The 20,431-nt window shown below is 38.7% G+C and overlaps 1 protein-coding gene across 3 annotated transcripts; it reads right to left on the bottom strand.

The window, feature by feature from the left end:
- Positions 1-1,592: 1,592 nt before the first annotated feature.
- On the bottom strand, positions 1,593-19,198 carry inppl1b (inositol polyphosphate phosphatase-like 1b). 3 transcript variants are annotated; one of them, XM_056769478.1, is made up of 27 exons: positions 17,753-19,198; positions 16,495-16,558; positions 13,168-13,306; positions 12,951-13,089; positions 12,674-12,814; positions 12,488-12,575; positions 10,469-10,558; positions 9,945-10,067; positions 9,754-9,868; positions 8,758-8,858; positions 8,566-8,668; positions 8,294-8,490; positions 7,615-7,732; positions 7,371-7,467; positions 7,109-7,247; positions 6,828-6,927; positions 6,629-6,714; positions 5,924-6,005; positions 5,139-5,225; positions 4,723-4,833; positions 4,539-4,627; positions 4,278-4,365; positions 3,936-4,091; positions 3,001-3,070; positions 2,111-2,894; positions 1,893-2,011; positions 1,593-1,780 (listed from the first exon to the last, which is right to left on the bottom strand). In XM_056769478.1, the coding sequence occupies exons 1-27, from the start codon at positions 17,902-17,904 to the stop codon at positions 1,681-1,683; spliced, it is 3,678 nt and encodes a 1,225-aa protein (XP_056625456.1). In that variant the 5' UTR covers positions 17,905-19,198; the 3' UTR covers positions 1,593-1,680. The 3 variants fall into 3 exon arrangements, with proteins under 3 accessions (XP_056625456.1, XP_056625457.1, XP_056625458.1); XM_056769479.1 differs by having other exon boundaries at positions 1,893-2,008; XM_056769480.1 differs by having other exon boundaries at positions 7,115-7,247.
- Positions 19,199-20,431: the final 1,233 nt, after the last annotated feature.

Below are 20,431 nucleotides of genomic sequence, written 5' to 3'. Positions count from 1 at the left end.
TGGAAAACCGTTTATTGTGACGAACTTGTGGGTGCTATGACAGAGTGCGTGACCATATACTTTAGCAAGTTAAAGTTCACACAGAATGTTTCAGATAATTATTTTATGATGTTGGCCGGCATAAAAAATACAGCAATAAACCACATATTCTGTGTTTGGATAGCCTATAAAAAAGTTTCAAAACTCGTTGGGCTGTGCAATATTATGTCATGCAGCTGGAGTGTTATATAAATGCACATTAAATTACAATTTACTGTGTGTCATGAAATAAAATCTGCAGTTGTGTAGAAGATTGTGAGATTGGCTTTACCGGTATATGGGACGTGACACTTCCTTTGCCTGACATCAATGCTGGCCTGATAGAGTTTCAGCTCTGGGGAAGAATGAATTGCACAGGAATGTAAGTTGGGGGCCGGTTATGCAATGTTAACGTAGATCCGCTGAGAAAACAGTCTGCTTAAAATCACTCTTGTCATGTCTAGCTCATATAAGACAGATAGCTCAAGTCAGACATGTCTGCAGAAAACACACACAGAAACTTACCTGCGATCCATCATAAAATGTTTAAAGAAATTTTTGTATATTATGATGTTCCAAACTTAAACTGGGAATTGTTTGTTTCCTATAAGCAGACATATTTTTCTGAAACCATGCTTCTTTCTAAATAACCTTTTGTTCTGTATTTGTTCAGGTTTATTAATTTTTACACAATTCAATGGGGCTCAAATATTGACTGTGAATAAGAAAACATTATGCACGCCAATATCAGGAGTTAAGAATATACCAGGGCTTAAATCAGCCGACCCATCTTTACATTTTTTGTGGTAAAACATTACTCAAAAGGTCACTGATGGTTAAATAGCTTTGTCTCTGTAACTTTATAAAGCCATCAGTTTGATCTAAAGTAATGATAACAATTAAATAACATAAATTCACTTAACGTCAATGTCGTAAATAAGGAGAGTAAAGTGGATGATCGTGATTGTTTTATCATTTTATAAGAAGCAGATAAACTGGTGTCATACAATGAGTATTATATCCCAGGGGAAAAAATCTTGTTCAGGACATGGATTCATGAAGAGGTCTGTCTAGCCAATTGGAAGCAGGAGGCGGGGCTAGAATCACATGTGTTTATCAACAACTTGTGAATGCTGAAGAGTGAGAGTGATTATTTTGTTCCTTTTTAATTTATGTAATTTTAATTTAAAATTTTCTATTCAACCATTTCTTTATTGTGGTAAATTTCTAAACATACTACGAAGGAGAGTTAAAGGTCCAGTGTATGAACCAACGGTTCACTTCACCCCTTCCTTTCAAACCGCTACAGTGGCTGACACAGGACTAAGATGTCTTCCTGTTTTCGCTTCTTTGCCAAAGGAGACAACATATTTATGAAACACGCCATGTAAAGCAGTTTGTCCATTTAGGGCTACTGTAGAAACAACATGGTGAATTCCATGGAAGGGGATCTGCGGTGTATGTAAATAGAAATAGCTCATTCTAATGCTTCATTATGTAAAGTCACCTCTGAATACATAGATATATAATTTTTTGCATTTCTGTCAAAAGATCCTACAAAAAATGACACGCAGTACCTTTAAAAAATATTTATTAAGTAGGCAAACATTGAACTTGTTATTTATAAAGTTGTCACGATAGGACACGGTATTATATGACATTCTACATGGCTCTCATGATCCTAGGCAGGTTATCCAAGATTCTACGTCTGTGAGATGGGTTGGTCACCCCCGCTGCAAGCAGCTCCTCCTCTGTAATTCCACTGTGGCAACAGCAGAAAAGACATCTTTCACTACCTTCAACTGTTATAATATCTTAGGATTTTTTCTTTATTTTTTTACAATTTTAAAAACGGATCAACATTTCAGCCTCACCTGAAATAATCAAGATCGTCCCAGCCATTGCGGCTGAGGTCCAGAGTGTAGCGCTGAAGACCCAGGGTGCTGAGCAGCTCCCACACTGTTTCTGGAGCTCCATGCAAGACTGAGACCTGCTAGCACATTTCCATCAAAGCATTAAAATGTACGATGTCATGTCTGATTATAACCCTAGAGTCTGTATTTGCAACACAACAGATGACAACCCAGCTCACCTCTTTCTCCCATCCGTAGGCTCTCTCACTAGCTAAACTGAAATCGCACCCCTGGTATCTTTGCCGAGGTGACACCTCGTGATATTGGTACTGCCTGTCTACTGGCTGAAAATCCACCTCACTTAGTGATTTAGCAATTTGAAGGGCTGTAAGCGAGTTGTCACCTGCAGCCGCCGTCGGCTGTTCAACCGTCCAGGGTTCAAAAGGTGTATGGATGGGAACCCTAGTGGACTTATAGGGCTTTGGTCCATTTCGCATTGGCATGGGCTGACCCTGGTTCAGCTTGTGATAATCCTTTCTGATTTTCTCTTTCAGTGGGACGTCCTGTAAAAAGATCGAATGGTTCATGTAGGAGTTTGGGACTTTTTTGACTGATAAGACTGAATCCATATTGTTCTTATAAGACTGTAATGGTAAAGATGGATTTGAGGTGCTGTGTCTCTGCTGTGTGTTTGGAGAGACATCTGGTCCTGGGAAAAGCTGATATGAGGAAACGGGAGATGGCAGTTCTCTCTGGCTATCGCAAGAGGGTTTGTGGGGCGGTAGGGAGCCAGGGATCTCGATTTCCGTAAAGTCGGACCGCCGAGCAGACAATTTACCATGGTTTTGGCCTCCTGTTACTCTAGGGAGCTGTATCACAGTGTCTTTATCGTACAAAACTTGGGATTTTTTGCTGGCTGTAGGTGTCTCTTCAACCTTTCGCAACACAGGCATGCCCTCGAAGATGAAGTAAGCAGGATTTGTGTAGCTGTTTGGCACTGGAGTGTGTGGGACAGATGGAGTTCTACAGCAGGCAAAGGAAGCAAAGTCAAGTCAGAAAGCCTAATGTCAAATGTGAAAACTTGATGTGAATGAAAATATCACCAATATAGAGACTGTATTTGACTCACTGTGTCGGAGATGCACTGGATGGAGGAGACATGGGATCCTTTGTCAGGTTCTTTTCAACACAAAGCCATTCTGTAAATGTGAAAATGTTATAAATACTCTACTTCAGATGGCCAGACTGTTGAAAAAAACAGCATATGCTGGTTAGGTAGGTTTTGAAGCATGGAAGCTGGTTTGTGCTGGTTTCAACTGGTCATGTGCTGGTTAAAGCTGGTCCTTAGCTGATCATGTTCTGGTTTAAACTGGTCCTAAACCAGCTCAGGACCATCTTAAACCAGAACATGACCAACTTAGCACCAGCACATGGTCAGCTTTAACCAGCACATGCCCACCTTAAACCAGCACATGGCCACCTTAAACCAGCACATGACCATCTTAGGAGCAGCACATGGCCACCTTAAACCAGCACATGGGCATCTTAAACCAGCACAAACTAGCTACCATGGTTTTTTCCACAGGGCAGGGACAAATGAATCTGTATAAATTAGTTTGTTCCGTTGAACACAAAATAAGATATTTTGAAGAATGTTGGAAAGCAAACAGTTCTAGGCACTTTGAGTACAATTGTCATTTTTCCTACTATGGTAGTCAATGGTGGCCAAGAACTGTTTGTTACAAGCATTCGTCCAAATATCTTTCTCGTCTGAACAAAGAAGTTTATACAGATTTGATACAGGGTTACTCGAGGGTGAGTAAATGATGACAGAATTTTCATTTTTGGGTGAACTCTCCCTTCAAGAATTATGTTTCAATATAGGATGCATCTGGACAAGATTAGACAGCAGGAGCCAAAAGGGGAAGCCGTGGTAGATAGTAAAGCAAAACCAGAGTCAAAGTTACAGAGGAACCAAAACAAAAAGAAATCTAAGGGGAAAAGTGTCCAGAGAGTATTTGAGGAAGTGATAGAATACAGACTAAGGCCACGTGGATAACCCACCGTAGATTCTTTCCCGGATTCTTCTGCAGTCTGGTGGTACATAGACCCTGATTCGTCCTCTGATTGAGCCCATCTCTTCCCCTCGGTGAGTCAAGCACGTCTCAAATAGTTCTGAGGATTTTCCCATAACAGTGCAAAGAGCCACACAGCACTCACCTGAAAAGAAATATCACAATAAATACAGCAATGACTTATCAGCTGTGGGTAGTTAATTCACCAGAATTGGGAGGATGTGATATGTGCACATAAACTGTATCAAGCGCTTAGTTGAGGTAATGGTTTCAAACACAACGAACGTTCCAGAGAAATGTTTTTAAAAGTGATGTAAGCTTCACTTTGTACCATATGATTCAAAGCCATCACATGACTTCACAGAAAATAGCAAGTGCTGATCCCGGAGATGCTCTATATCAGAGAAAACTGGCTGAAGCTGAAAACAGGAAGGAAACAAAGATTCAATACAATTCATTTTTAAATACATACATCTTATTATTTGACAACATACAAATTGCTCAGTTAGATATTCAGTTCTCAGTTCTCACACAATGAAATAAAACGTAGTTCACAAATTATTACACTGAACCAAATGATGCATATCACAACCTTAGGAAACTGTCTGGAACACCAGCCAAGTTTGAGAAACCCAGGCACCTCACAATGCTGTGAGTCATTTTCTGAAGAACGGCGAGGTTCTACACAGAGAGAAAATGATGAGGACACAAAAAAAAACTGTCACATTTATTTCGCAAGCTTCAGTTAAAAATAACTTTATTACTGCACAAGATACCTTCAAGACAGCGTGAATGGAGCTCGATGAAAAACTTGGCCTTGCTTGAAGTTTTCACTATGGCTTCAACTGACTCCAGCTCAATGCTGGCTCTCTCTTTGACCTCTGAAACTGCATCAACAGAAATGGAAAAGAATACCGTGACACGGTCATGACATCAAGTGAAACAGTAAACAAACACTCCTTTCAAAGACTTTGTTTATATTTACAGCTTAGAGATGAAGTAGTTAACACACTTGCAAAAGTTATTTTCTGAAAACCTTTTTGTTACTATGAGCTAGCTTTAAAATACAAGTCCAACAAGTGTAGCAAAGAGAAACAGAATAATGAACTGTAAGGTCAGCAACTCCTAATAAACCTAATATGCTCCTACAGATCCTGTTGGTCATTTCTGGAAAACTCAAAAGACTGCATACCTGTTCTGGGGCACAGTGATGTCACTCCTACTTCAAAAGTAGCAAACACAGGTGAATGTTCACTAGTGAAGATGTCATCTGTGCAACCTGACAGAGATAAAGAAACAAAGTGCAATGCTTTTAGACTTTAGTGTAAGGGAAAAGTTGATTGCAGGTGGGCAAAGAAACTAGTTTACCTCCCTCTTTTATTTATTTCTCTTTTTATTTATCCTTTTATCTTAAATAGACGACCACATTTATGTACATAATCACATACAAAGTTTTCTTTACTGTTTTATAAGTCTTTTTAATGCTAATTTGTAAATATTCGTCAGTAATGTCTGTGACCGTATTTATACACTGGAATAAAGTCTGTTGGAGACCTTTCCTTAAGAGGCTAAATTCAAGCAGTACAGGATATGACTCTTATTTGTGAGTCACAGACAAGGGTGGGAGAGAGTACAATTGTACCCAAACTTAACCTTGCAGTACAATGCAGCTACACACATTTTTTCCATAATGCTTCAAAAATAGCAATCCCGTGTTTGAGTAACTCTCCTCAAGCTGAAGTTCAAACCAACAAAAGAGTTCCTTTAAGCACTTTAGCTTGACCTTTTATGCAACAGTAATATCTAGTTGGGCCCTACAGAAACCACATTTGTGATTTGTAAAGCAATGTATTTATTTTTATGATTAACGTGTGGTTTGATCATTTCAAAATTAGTAATAAGAGATCAAAAATACCTTTATAGTTTGAACTTGACTTGTCAATTGAGATGTGTTTGACACTGCGTGTTTGAACTCACCATATGATGTACACGTGATGTGAGACTCTGGGTAGGACTTCCACAAAACTCTGTCACACCATGAAGGCCCATTGATTTGCACCTGAAGAAAGGTCAGAAATCAAATTACTTTTTATTATTTTGTGCTCATATATGTGTGTAATGCATAAAATGCATAGTGTACATTCAAAACAGACAGATAAATTGTATAAATCATTAAAGAATGAAAAGATATAATAACATTATAAACATAATAATATTCATCACTTATTTTGATCATTAAAGGGCCAATGTGTGGCATTTAGCGGCATCTAGTGGTGAGGTTACAAATTGCAACCAACAGCTCACTCCACCACTACCCATCCCTTTCGAAGTACCACAACGGCTGACACAGGGCTAAGATGTCATCACATATTTACGAAACGTTCTGTAGAGCAGTTTGTCCATTTAGGGCTACTGTAGAAACAATATTGTGAATTCCATGCAAGGGGACTATGTAAATATGTATGTATGTATGTAAATAGAATTAGCTCCTTCTTAGGTAATAAAAACATAAAGCCTCATTATGTAGCGTCTTTATACCCCTATGAAGACATAGATATGTATTTTATTTTGCATTTTTGTCAATAGATCCTCCAAAAATTTACACACTGACCTTTGAACCACTCATACGTTATAAATAAAGGTTTGAGAAATCACTGTAAAAAAATGAACCTAAAATCTTACCCCACTAGACCTTTTCTGCCACAGATAGCAGTCTCTAGAACCACGTTCATACCGATAGGTGGGTGGAAACAAAATCTTCTCCTCCTCTTAACAGAGAAAACAAGAAATAAATATTTTAGAGCACCCAGGAACTGTATTTCTCTTTTGATTTCATGTTTCTGTCTGCTATCTGGAAAACAAAAGCAGTGAAGGTCCTTACTGAAGTTAAAAAAAGCTTTTCTTTTATGCCGCTCTCTAGTCAATTGGTCTGCACACATCAGCTCCTCGAATTCTCTCTTTGATAAGTGTTTTAATATGTCCTGCAAAAAAGAGAACACGGTTAGGGACAGTAGGCCTTGAAAACAAGTTTACAAAGACCACAGTTTAAGTGTCTCTTTGGATAAATGTTTTAATGGCTATAGATTCAATAATAAGAGCGATGAAATAAAAGACTTTAAACTAAATCCTAGCCAGAATGATAGTAGAGATAAGCTTTGTGACCAGCACATCCAGGTCCAGGCGGTAGTTGAGGTCTCCACACCAAAAGAGATGATTAAATCGAAGGCTGATGTCAAACGTGCTCAGCTGTTTTTCTCCAAGAGACAGAAGCTTGAGGATGTCCTGAAAGTTGTGGTTCCTCCTGCGATAAGTAAGACAATGACACTTTTACATACAACAGACTCATAACACTGGATGTGATGGTTCATACTTAAAGAAAAGTGTAAATGTATGGCAGAAAGATGTTAAAGATGTGTGTGATTACCTCAGTGCTTTATCACTACCAGAAGTCAGATGGCAGTTCACAAAGCCCATCGAGGTGCCATTGAAAAGGAGAGAAATTCCTACAGCTCCCTTGTTTCCTGTAAACACCAAGAAAGAAAAAATCATCTAGTCTAAATAGTAAGATTATCATATGGTCATACGTCAAGAAGAATGCAAAGAAAGGGTTAGAAAAATATGTTTTATTAGTTTATAGTTTGTTGAGAGAGATAGAGAGAAATGTGTACCAAGTGTGTTTCCCAGGCCAGTTTTCACACTAGCTGTGTTTACTAGACTGATGCATCCTTCATGCTCTGGTTTCACAAACACAGCCAGCTTGATATTCCAGAGGCACTGCACTGCCACCTACAGTACAAACACAGAAAACACAGTCCATTCATTCAATGTGCTTCAAACACCAAACCAGCATTAAAAGAATAAGAAAATATATAAATAGATAAATGTTTAAACAAATAATGTATTATTTAATTAATAACTGATTTATTTACGATACATTTTATGATGTAATTATTTTCTGTGTTTGTTTATGACATTTTCTGTATTTTTTTGCATTAATTGATTTATGCATTTTTTTCCCCAATATGGATTTATTTCCATATTTAAGTATTCACTTATTTATTTATGTATTTTCTTTAAATTTATGTTGCAAAATGGAAATAAGGGAAGCAGTCCGCGTGATGCTCCAGTTTATAATAGTTGACCCCTCATATAAAGAAGCATCAGATCTAAGTAAGGCATATCTAAAAAGTAAAGTGCATTTTGTCGCTTGCCCTTACAGTAGCATCATTAGCTGCAAGTGTACAGTTGGCTTCTAGTTTACTGCCTGTTTATTTTGTAATCAGGGAGTAAAACCTGCCGGACAAATCACTAAAACATGAGGATTTGGGATTTTTTATAATATCAGACCTGCTTAAATTCTATGTTGGTTGCACTCCGGAGTGTGGCTCTGATGTTTTCAGCCCACTCTCTCTCGCCTTGTGGGTTGTCCTGAGTGCCTACTGCATAGATATCATGAGGCAGAGAGGCAATGGACTCATCCGGGGTGAGACCCAGACCACAGCAGGTAACCCAGGACTGCAGTGAAGCAGGTGGAGAACTGCGTCCTGCAACATACAAATACTTATTAGCACTTATTTTCATGTTAGCATGCTTTATGACTTATGACTATATGTTGTTACCCATGTTCCATGTGCCGACAAACACAGAGATGATGTCAAGCTCAAACTGTTTTGAGTGAGTTGCCTTCATAAGCTGCAGCAGGCGACAAAAGGCTTCTCGTTTCTGTAGGATCGTTTACAGCACGACATATCAGCACTTCCTTGACATGTGTTTACTTAGTTTACTTACATAATTTTTGTCTTACTTCCCACCTTTATGCTTTCAAATACCAGTTCTCTTGGAGGGTTGTGATGACTGTCAATTACCATTTTCAGCTTTGCAGGGCTTTTCTGAAACTTTACCAGCTGCACGACTAAAACACAAAAAATTACAGAACTTACAAGCCTTTTATGATAGCAAGGGATATTTAAGACATAAAGTTTTCACAGAATGTTGTACTGTAGACAGCAATGCTGAAAAAGTAACAAACTAAAACCTATGACGCTGCTAACTTTACATTTTCTCAAACGTGTAACAGTTTGCTACTGTAAAAGCTAGTTTTGAAAAGTATTTTTCATTAAGTAACGGTGTTAGAAAAACTCTCATATACAGCCGTGGGCCAAAAGTGATGTCCAACATTTATTCAAGTATATTAAGGATGTTTTAAAATGGTATATGTATGTTGCACAGTAGGGGGCGGACTGACCAGTAGGACATTCTGTCAAAGTCTAGAACGGCCATCCCACCGAAGGCCTACAGCCGTGACCAGGGGCGGACTGGCCATCTGGAGTACCGGAACTATTCGTATTGTAAACGCGAATGCTTTATTATTAACGCAAAGGCATTGGCAAGTCGGACACGTTACATACAACACCACCCCCCCCCCATTTTTGTCCAATAAAAAATATGCATCATATTTTATTCGATTAATTGATCCTGAGGGTATTAAATATTCCCTTTTTTTGGCAAAAAAAAAAAGAATTTTGCTTTATATTACATCAGATTATAATCAGATTTGTAATATACCATGTATTTATATATATATCAAAAAAGAATAATATATTAAATAATTATATTAATGAAAGTAGCTTTACTTTAGCCAGTGTGAAGTGAAGTAAGGCTGGCATAAACATTTCTAATTTCTTCTAAACATTTCTTCTGGGAAGCAGACCATAGGCTAACTTCTCAAAATAATTTAAAGAAGTTTAGAAATCGAGTTTAAAGTAGTGTGCCCAACAGTGGCAGTCGGTGATGCAATGTAAACTCACTCCTGTCGTGTGTGACAGTCTCCATGCCAAATGAGGCGGATTTCTTGTCAAACAGCAGCACTCCTGCGTGTACGTCTACTGACACTGTTTGCCTGCCGTATCTTACCACCTTCACCTTAACACAAGAACACAAACAAGACTAAAAACTAGTTCAACGTTATTGATCTGGAGAATGGGCACTGATGTGTTACCTGAAAGCTATGCACAGGACTTGGTCTGGCTGTTTTTTTTGTAACTGTGACAGCCTCTGGAGGAGTGGCTGGTTGTAAAGATAAGTTGTGATTCGTCACAGCCTCCTGCAATGCTTTGAGAACCTACAAAAGACGCACCATTGCACACATTATCATAAACTTGCATCCTTTACAGAATACATAACATGCCAAGACTATAATGCATTTGGTTTGTGTCTGTGTATATGTATTCAAGGGTGTGCAGAGTATTTATAGATAGTTGTGTGTGAATAAGTACATAACCCTGATGAAAAGATAATCTTTAACATATGAATTTCTATGCTTGTCCAACCTGGTGGATACAGTATGGTAATGTAAAAATGGCTCATCAAGGGACATTTGCTAGTTATGTGAGTTAAACATACAGAACATACACCAGCATCCAAAACATAAGATAAAGCGATGATCATTAGTGCTGGTCTTTTCAACAAATTAATTTACTTTCTGTGTACATGCTGTTTACATATGTAATGTTTGTAATGTACCCTTTTCTCCAAGGAAGACAGCAGGTTACAAAGGGTAGTCAGCTTGTGAATTAGATTCTCCATGTTCTCTTCAGGGTTCTTTCCTGTTTTCTGATACAGATGAGAGATGATGAGAACACTATACTGTAAGTGTCTATGAAATACCCTGTGAAAGTTGAATCATCTCATTTTGAGATAAAAGTATTATAGATTTTTTGATAATAAAAATTACAAAAAAATAGCTAATTGCCGTAAATGATTATGTGATCCTCCAGAATACTGTTCTCAAATCTTTTAAAACTTTTCTAAAATGAATGATTTTAATGAGAATGTTTTATTATCTGTATTACGGTTGTATTAACCTCCCAAAAAATAACATGGCTTCTTAAACATTGTTTTTATCTTTCACATGGCGTCAGTCAATATTAAATATATAAATGTTTGTAGAAGAGCAATGTGTAAATGCGGCTGCTGTTTTCTCATGCAAAAGTCCTCTCCACAATATTAGAGAATTCTGGGAGGTTACCAAGGCACTTAGGCAGTTGCTAGGGTGTTCTGGAGCTATGTTGTTTTAAGTCAAAATACCTCCTTCATTATGTGTCTGAAAGTTATACATCGATGTACATGTATGTCAGACCATTTAGAAATGTGACAGCAAATCTCTTCTCGACACTATTTGAAGCATCATTCATGTCCAGTTACTATAATTGAATTACTTTTCCCTTGAAAGTAAAGGAATTACTCAATTTTCTGTAATTGAATTACAGCTACTTCTGATGTAATTAAACTAAATACTTCGTTTAATATATGTGTGTGCAATGTGTTGTAACACTTTGGTCAGTTAATAATACTTCTTTATGTAATTTTATATCATTTATTTGAATGAATTAAAAGGGTTGTTCATAATTTTCCTTGATTCACATAACTAATCAAGGTTGATGTAGGATATAGAAAGCAATGAGTAAAAGTAATTAAATGCTTTTTGGACAGAGTAATTTTTACAGTAATATAATTAGACTATTGAATTTCTAATATGTAATTAGTAACTTATAATGGATTACCATATCTGAGTAACTTTCCCAACACTGTTCATGTCAAGATTTAGTTCCTAGAGGTTTTTAATAATACAAAGTAAGGGGTTTGTTCAAACCTGTAACCATAAATCCAATCTTTTCTAACATTTATTAAACATAATTGATTAAAGCGGCCGTGCAACGGTGTTTCATGCATTCTGACTTCTTTACAATGTTAACGTGCTGTCTTCTCGTGCTTAACATAGTCAACTTTTTAAAAAACGAGTTGAGGGTATTACGTAGTATTTCTGTGCTTGATACACTCACCCAGCGTACAGATTTCGGAAAGTTTTTGCCGAACATATAAAACTGTTTTGTAACAACTTTTCTTAGACCCGTATTGGAAAATTCTCCTAAAAAAGCACTCGGCATGACAACAGGAGAAGCAGGAGAAGCAGGAGAAGGAGCATGCGCAGACGTCACTTTCACTTGTAAGCAGGAGAGAGAGAGAGCATACGTTTGCGAAGTTCAGGTGTTGGTTTGTTTACTGTTTTTGATTGATGAATGTTATATAAACTGTGGATATAATGCTGGATTTGGAGATCGTTTGAAACTAATACAAGGACCCGTCCCGGCGCTAAAAAATGCCAGACATGAACCACATGCGGTGAGTGAACCTGATGTCTGTGTTTTGTTGACCATGGGTGCGCAGTGCTTTGGTTCAGTTTACCCCTCCCCCCCGCACGCGCCGTTTGTTTTCGGTCAGTCGTAAACAGTCGTAAAGCTGTATCTATCTTTTATGAATGTGATCAAACCAAATACTCTTTGAAGATACGAAGTATGCAATACTTCTTTCTAGGTACTCTAGATTAATATGAGATTAGCAGAAACCCTGTGTGTTACGCCCGCTTTAAATATACTTAATAACATAATTAATAAATCATATATTCAAGATCGATTGGTTACTTTCAGTCACATAATGTGGTGCTATGCTTCATAATACAGGCAGAGGCCTGCCTCAATATACCTGCAATGTGGAGAAGGTGAGGTGGCTGATAGGATGATCAAAAACTTTTGCCAAAGTCTCCAAACTGGACAGTGTTTGGTCAATCTCACTGTATAAAATAAACCCACAGAACACTTTTATCATTCGTAGATCCTTCTTTTGAACAATAGCAGCGATGTGGAAATGAAGTGTGATGTTACGGATTACATGTGCAGGCTGTCGCACAGGCGGCTGAGGACAGAATGAAAGTGCTGAAGTCCTGACGCACCCCTCTTCACATTTTCCAGATCCGTGCCCACATCACCATGCAGATACTCATCCAGTAATGGAATGATCTCACAGCTTACACTGTAGAAATAAACATGATCACTTCGATGGAGATGTATAGAGACAGCGTTAAGTTTTGTGTGTGTGGATAAAGATAAATCACTGGTCGTTTAGAATGAAATCGAGTCATATTAGTGATCCATAGCTGTGAATATACCTGGTTGGACTTAGGTCCTGAAGCCTCTGGAGCAGTAAATGAGTAGCAACCAAACTGGAGGTTGGAGGCTGGCCCGTAGGGGACGTTGTACGTGGTGAAGAAGTTGCAAATGTTGAACCCAGCTTCTCATCATCACCGTCTGAAACAGAATGACAACTTTAGTTTGAATGTTCTGTCTGAAGCTGTGAGTCATCGAGCTTCTATTGTCGCGTCTTACCCGAGGTCTCATCATTGGGGTCGGTCTCACGTATGACAGGATAAACCAAAGGGGCCACCAGACCTTTGTGAGGGTGCTGATACCCAGCGACTAAGTCACTGAGAGTACGGAAGCAGTTCACCTGCACTCCCTGTTGGGCCTGTAAAAAAAGCATTATTATTTAAAGTGAAGCATAAAACGATATCCATCTGATAACTAAAGCATTTTAGTAACAGGAAAGTGATCATTTAAAGACTAAGAGAAAAAATGTTTGCTAGAAAAAGTGGGCAGATGTTAATGTTACACCTAACATCTGTTCACTTTTAGCTGAGTAAACTGAGTGTAAAAATAAATGATTACTCAGATCTCAATAAGAAAAACAAGTGCCATAAAATAAATGCTAAATCAGATTGCTTTGAATCTGAATTAATTAATTTACCATTTAATAACAAAAATCTGAAACTCTAAAAAGGAATCAGACAGAGCTATTAAACGTCTACACTAAAGATAATTTTGGACGCTACATCAGCGAAAACTAAAAAGGTTACACAAAACAGGCAAAATGGCTGGGTTTGCCACAACAAGTTAGTCTAGATAGGGTAACTCCCAAAATTAAGTTTTTCCACTTCATGGACCAAAGATACAATTACTTATGATGCCTTTATTTTAGTGTCAGCCAAAATCTACAGCCCGCAAATAGTCACCAGAGCCTGTTACCCACTGCCACACACATACACAGACCATCAAGCATCACGGCAAATAAAACAACCCACGCTCTTTTTAAGAATCTTTTATTTTCATAGTATGCTCGATGAAACCAGTTTGGCAAAGCCATTCCCTAAAAATTTTAAATAACAGCATGTTTTCCCTTCAAATAATGCAGCTCTTGAAAAGCGATTAAATGAAACGGAGACACAAATAGAAAACGGAGAGGACTGAGAAAACATACAGTATATGTCTAACCATAGAAGTGCACATTTAAACTCTAGCCCCTATTGACCGGGTGTTTCTGTGACACAGACCAACACCCTTCCAGAGCCCACTGCATGACACAGAAACATTTATGCCACACATATTCAATCTCCACACAAACAGATCCATTCCATCCCTACTGGATGAAGAGCATGGGTGGAGGAGGAATCTGTGTGAAACAATATTGACAGCGAATGCCACTAAGGTCAGTCTGAAAACACGCAGCTTAATGAACAGCAGAACAGTTCTACTACCAATGTTATCACTTTAGGACTCTCAATTGACATCAAATATTAAGTGACAGACTAAAATTCATACAAGTAGGCAACAAAAACAGACAAAAATATCCTTCACGGAAACTGATAAATACAACCATTAGTTTTCTGCAAACAATGACTGATAGCGGAAAACACACCGTAGTCACCACAAACCAGGTTTCTCACTTTGTATGTGAAACCATAATGCAGTCTGGTTTTTATTTTTAAACATGCCTGTGTTCAAGGTGTTTTCGAGAACAAGTCCACAGTTCGATTGATTTGACATCAATCACAAAAGATTTCTCCTCTTCAAAATCTTGACAAGACTGTTTTATTACTATCCTATGCATACTTATATCAGTGGCATTTTATTATTTGCATTCCGCTATGAGCAGCCCTGCACTCTTAAAAATAAAGGTTCTTAAAAGGTTCTTCACAGCGATACCATAGAAGAACCATTTTTGCTTCCACAAAGAACCCTTCAGTCAAAGGTTCTTTTAAGAACCATGTCTTTTGTACCTTTTTATAATTTGAATAACCTTTTTTTGCAACAAAGAACCTTTTAGGAAACAACAGAAAAGAACAGAAAGGTTCTTCGGATGTAATACGTTCTTCATAAAAAGACTCGGACAGAAAAGGTTCTTCTATAGTATCGAAGAACCTTTTGAAGCACCTTACTTTTATAGAATTAATGTGCAGCACCAGAAAAAACACAGCTTTTGAAGGCAGCATATGCACAAGAATAAAGACACTTTTTTACAGAAGTGAAACTGGCACGATAAATGTCATGTAATTTACATGTGAATTTAAAAATAAATTGTGACCTGGACCACAAAACCAGTCATAAGTAGCACGGTAACTTTTTCAGTAATAGGCCAAAACATATTGTATGGGTCACAGTTGTCGATTCTTCTTTTATGCTGAAAATCATTAGGATGTTAAGTAAAGATCATTTTCCTACCGTAAATATATGAAAAAAGTGGATGCAGCAAAATTGCTAGAAAAATGGCCAGAAGCATGCATACACTCTTTACATTTAGTCATTTAGCAGACGCTTTTATCCAAAGCGACTTACAGGTTGGGTAAGCAATGGAAGCAATTGGGACAGCATAAGGACAACAAAAGCATAAGTGCAATCAAAAAAAGAAGACTGGTCTCATATAACCTGACAAAGTATACAGAGCTCAGTTAGAGTTTTTATTTTATTTTAATTTTTTTAAATAAAGAGTAGAGAAGAAATTGAAGTCAGAACTGATCAGTCAGGTTTTGACGGAAGAGATGTGTTTTCAGACGTTTTTTAAAGATGGCTACAGAATCTGCAGATCTTGTTGCAGCGGGCAGATCATTCCACATAGGTGGAACCGATCCGGAGAAGGTACCAAAAAGGTTCTTCAAAAGGTTATTTGATGGCTTAGAAGAACGTTTTGGTTCCATGAAGAACGTTTAACGTCTAAAGAACCTTTCTGTTTAAAAAAATTTCTTTGTGACGAAAAAAGCTTCTTCAGATTATAAAAAAGTAGGAAAGAGATGGTTCTTTAAAAAGAAGAGTGTACACTCTTTGCTTGCTGCTGCCTGCTCTTTGGGAATTTCCCGATCAAGTTTGGTACATATATAATGCTTGGAATTCCAGTTTTCAGGTACATCTACTCTCCCCAACATCATTACAGCGGTGAGCCAATGGAGAGCATTAAAACAAACCTGTTTCTACTTGGCGACTGTCTCTGATTAACAACTGTAAAGACAATTTTCTCAATATTTAGATTTTTGGATCCTCAGATTGGTTCAGATTGTCCTGTCCTAACAAGCCATACATCCACAGAAAGCTTATTTGTTCAGATTTCCGGTTATGTAAAAATCTCAATTTCATTTACCCTTAAGAATGGTTTTTTTATATGATTATATAAAATAGAACAGGTGTGGTTAAATAAACACTAAATGTATCAGATGCCAATTGAATTCATCACTTGATATCCTTTTTTTGTTATACTTTATTTTCTTTAAATATCTCAAACTGCAGCTCCACAGAAGCAATGTGTAATTTAAAAGTCATTGAATGAGTATTGCAAAGAACATTGATATTTAACTATTTGTTTTATGGAAACAAGTACAGGCAACTCACCTGCACAGCCAGCAGTCCATCTGCATCAGGGAGGACACGGTATGTGTGAACATGTCTCTGAAACCTAAGGACGAGACGGACAGTTCAATGCCAACAATACAGACAAGATGAAAAACATTGTATAAATTGTATGGTTTTGTGTGTAGTATAATATATATTCAATATATTTAGCTTTTTGGTACATCATTTGCAATAAATGGGTCAATGTGTGGTTTCCATATCAATTCCATGGTGACTGTGGAACACATGTCCTCATTGCGTGATTTGCATTTGGCCACAAAAACTTTCACAATTATTCAACACAACTCAAAAAGATAGATTTGGTAAGTTTGGTGGTTCCAGGTCACATCAAACAATGCACAAAAAAAGATGCAGAAAGGAAGCAGAAACAGAGCAACAAAGAGAGTGAATGAGCGGGAATGCAAGCAGCGAGCTGGAGGGTTCAGCCTTCAGGAATGTATCTGGCTGTGGGCCGCAATGGAGCGCAAGCAGTGCGGTCGGTGGAGCTCATTCCCTCCTACAGGGGCCAGAGATGGGAAAAGAGGAAAATAAAAGAATGAACAAAGATGACCAAGTGTGGCCCAGAGGGGCTGATGTACGCGACTGGGTATCCTTTGGAGCTCAAATGCATTCTAAATAAAGTAGCTCTTTTTAGTATGACACTAAGAACCGGTCGATGTCTTGCTGAAACTTGATGGAGAAGGCAGACATATGGCTGTAAAATCTATGAAGTAGTGGTAGATCAGTGGTTCCTAAAATGTACGCCCACAGGTGATACAGGACCATCATTTTTCAGTGTCTCACAAATTTCTCACACATACAATTTATGATAAATAAAGACAATTAGAGTATCAAAAGCGATTTAATATGCAATGTTTGGGTGCCAGGAAGTGAGGCATATAGACGAGTATTGACAACTAATAGGGATTGTTCACCCAAAAATGAAACTTCTGTCAACATTTACTCACCCTCTTGTCATTTCAAACCTTGTGACTTTTTTTCTTCCGCAAAACACAAAAGATGATATGTTTAAGAATGTTGGTAACCCATTGACTTGCATTGGTTTTGTGTCCATACAATAGATGTCAATGGGTGCCACCGCTGTTTGCTGTTTAGTAATGACAGAATTTTCATTTTTGGAACTATCACTTTAAATCTTTCAATAACAAGTTCTCTCAAGAATCAGTTTAACAATATCAATTATATTCATGTGTGTACAGTTTAATGATTTGTAAATCAAAATATAGGTTTTGCTTACAGGAGGCACAAGGCGTAGGCTCCAGGCACAGATTCGCTGTCCCTCACCAAAAAGCTGCCGTCTTTCCCGGCACGAGCCAGCAGCTCCTCGGCTCGTACACGGCTGATGTCCCGATGATACCACGGTGCTGTTGTCATAGTGACTGGACGCATAAAACAAGTATCCCGGGAGACTGTCCGAAAGTTCACCTTCTACTTTCCAAAACCCGGACAAAACTGGTGTCTGTCTGGTTGGTTGATCAGAGTCAGAGTAGAGAATGTGTCAGGAAGGAAGACACACTCAAAAATGATGTCATGTTGTTGTCTCCACCGGTGATCCCCAAACATGCTTAAATAAGAAGTCGACAATCTTTTTGGGGTATAAAATGAGCACAGCTCTGTTTAGACTCTCTAATGTTTTAAACTTGTCAAGAGCATGTGTTGAACAAGTTTCAAAAGCAGGTCTCCTCAGAATGCGAATTTTGGTTTTAGGGTTAATCCAGCACCAGTCTCTGACACCTCCTCCTTTTGGCTACACTTGTGAGACCTTTCATAACAAAGAAAGACCAAAGACGATGATACGAACATACGGGACTGTGATGGCAGAGGGTACTATCTGTGCTCATATGCAGGCTACACGCCCCACTGACAAACGCTCCATTTTTAAGCCAATAAACATCAGGATGTTTCGAGAACGGCAAAAGAATCAGACTTAGCAGACATGAGAAGGCACCACCACAAATTCAAATACTTTTCCGCTCAGTTGCTTTCGCCTTATAAGGGAAAGGCAACAACCCTCTGAGGTTCAGCTGATGTCTGCAGACTTCACTAAAGGGCAGTTATCTACAGCCAGGAGTCAAGCTTTAGTGCCCAGATCTAATATGCATAAAAGGGTTGTGACTGAGAAACATCAGAATGGAGGCATGGCACGCTCATGTCCCCCGAGAGTCTTTGTCCGGATGCAAGAATGAACCACACTAAATAAATGGAAGTGCTTCACAGCTCCAGATGGCGGAGAAAGAATATGAACATACCAACCTGAGAGAAATCCTCTAGGTGACCTAACTGGAGCTTAAACCGGAGCGCAAGTCTTTCTCAAGACTGTTTAGTATTTCTGTTTCTTTCTGTCCAGCCATCCCACTGGTGAACTTCACAAAAGCCCAACACATTCCATACACAATCACACACACTGTAATTCAAAAATGGTCACATGTTGTCTCTACAGTTGTCTCCTTGTACTTCCAGAGCCTCAGATTATCAGCAAATCATCCAGTTGTTTTTCTCCTTGTTGACGTCCCAGCTCTCTCTCTCCTCTGTGTCACCCTCTCTCTATTCAGGAAGTTAAAAGCTACAAGCTCCACCATATGGATATGATCATCCCCCTTTCTCTGTTCCTTGTTTTGTCCACATACAGTTCTTCTCCTCCTACTGCCCTCATTTTCTTCCATGTGTTTCCAGATGCTTGACTACTCAGCAAAAACACATGTCTGGAAAAGCCTCAACCACACACAAACAGAGCTCTTCACTCCACCCCCAAATCTTTGTTTATAGTGTGTGGGCTATAAAAAGTCATTGTTTTTCCACTATTAAGTAGCTGGATGAAGGAAGTCAGGCGGCTTTTTGAAGGCCATTTAGTCTCCATCTATGGTGTTGTCTGTTTGGTTTTGGTTGTTCTGTTGTGGTAATAGATCGAACAAGGTCATATGAAGGTGCAAGTTATTGTACGTGAAGGACCATTCACACATGTACCAGCATTCACCTGCGTGTGCCAACAGCGCCCCCATGATGAAGATCTGATTAAGACAGAGACAAAAATCACAGGATATTCTCCTTTTTTCAATGCCACACAGTAAACCTGCCAGGTTTCAGAACATTATCTGTTATCTATTTAAACACATATGTATTACTGCTGAAGGTATTTAGTTATCACCAAAGTAAAAAAATCTAAACCAATTTTCTATGCTAACGCACAAAATGCTTCAAATGTATTTTAATAGCATTCATAATTATTTTCATGTAACATTTTACGATACTGTATTCACACATACGCCGCCCCCCTCCATTGTTTTCAGATTCTTTTGCCACTGGTTTGCCTCGACCTGGCCCACGCAACTTTGCACCCTACCAGAGGCCCTCTCGTCCTCCGCACTGCTAGAGCTACACCCTTTAGTCGTCACAGCCATTTTGTGGGGAAAAGAATGGTCCTCCACCAGCATCGTCGTACACTGCGAAAAGGAAGCAACCATGCACTGTATCAATAAAGGCAGTTCCCACTCCCCCGCACTAAAGTAGGACACCTTCAAGCCATCTCAACTAAAGAGTACCTAAGTGGAATCAAATTTTTCCACAAACTCGTCATCGGCTTACCTTCCACAGCCGGTACAATCTCCAATACATCGATGCTCAACAAAGGTATCAAGAGAGCACAAGCCCACCCGCCCAGACCCCAGGTAACCCGTCGTCCTGGAGGTCCTTTCCGAATGCAATTCCAACCCTTGGCAAAGTCTACTACTCAGTCCACACCGCATGCACGCTCCTAACCATGTTCATCCTGGGCTTTTTAGGCTTCCTCCGATGCCCAGAGCTCACCGACACATCCATTTTCAACTCAAAACTCCATCCAACCTGCTCCGACCTCTCCATCCTAGACCCCAAAACCATCTCCTTCTTTATCAAACATAGCAAGAATGCCACACAAATA

This window comes from Triplophysa dalaica, chromosome 16, assembly GCF_015846415.1.
Source record: "Triplophysa dalaica isolate WHDGS20190420 chromosome 16, ASM1584641v1, whole genome shotgun sequence".
NCBI classification, from domain to species: domain Eukaryota; kingdom Metazoa; phylum Chordata; class Actinopteri; order Cypriniformes; family Nemacheilidae; genus Triplophysa; species Triplophysa dalaica.
The sequence above is the reverse complement of the archived record's forward strand: the minus strand, read 5'-3'. Positions and strand labels throughout refer to the sequence as shown.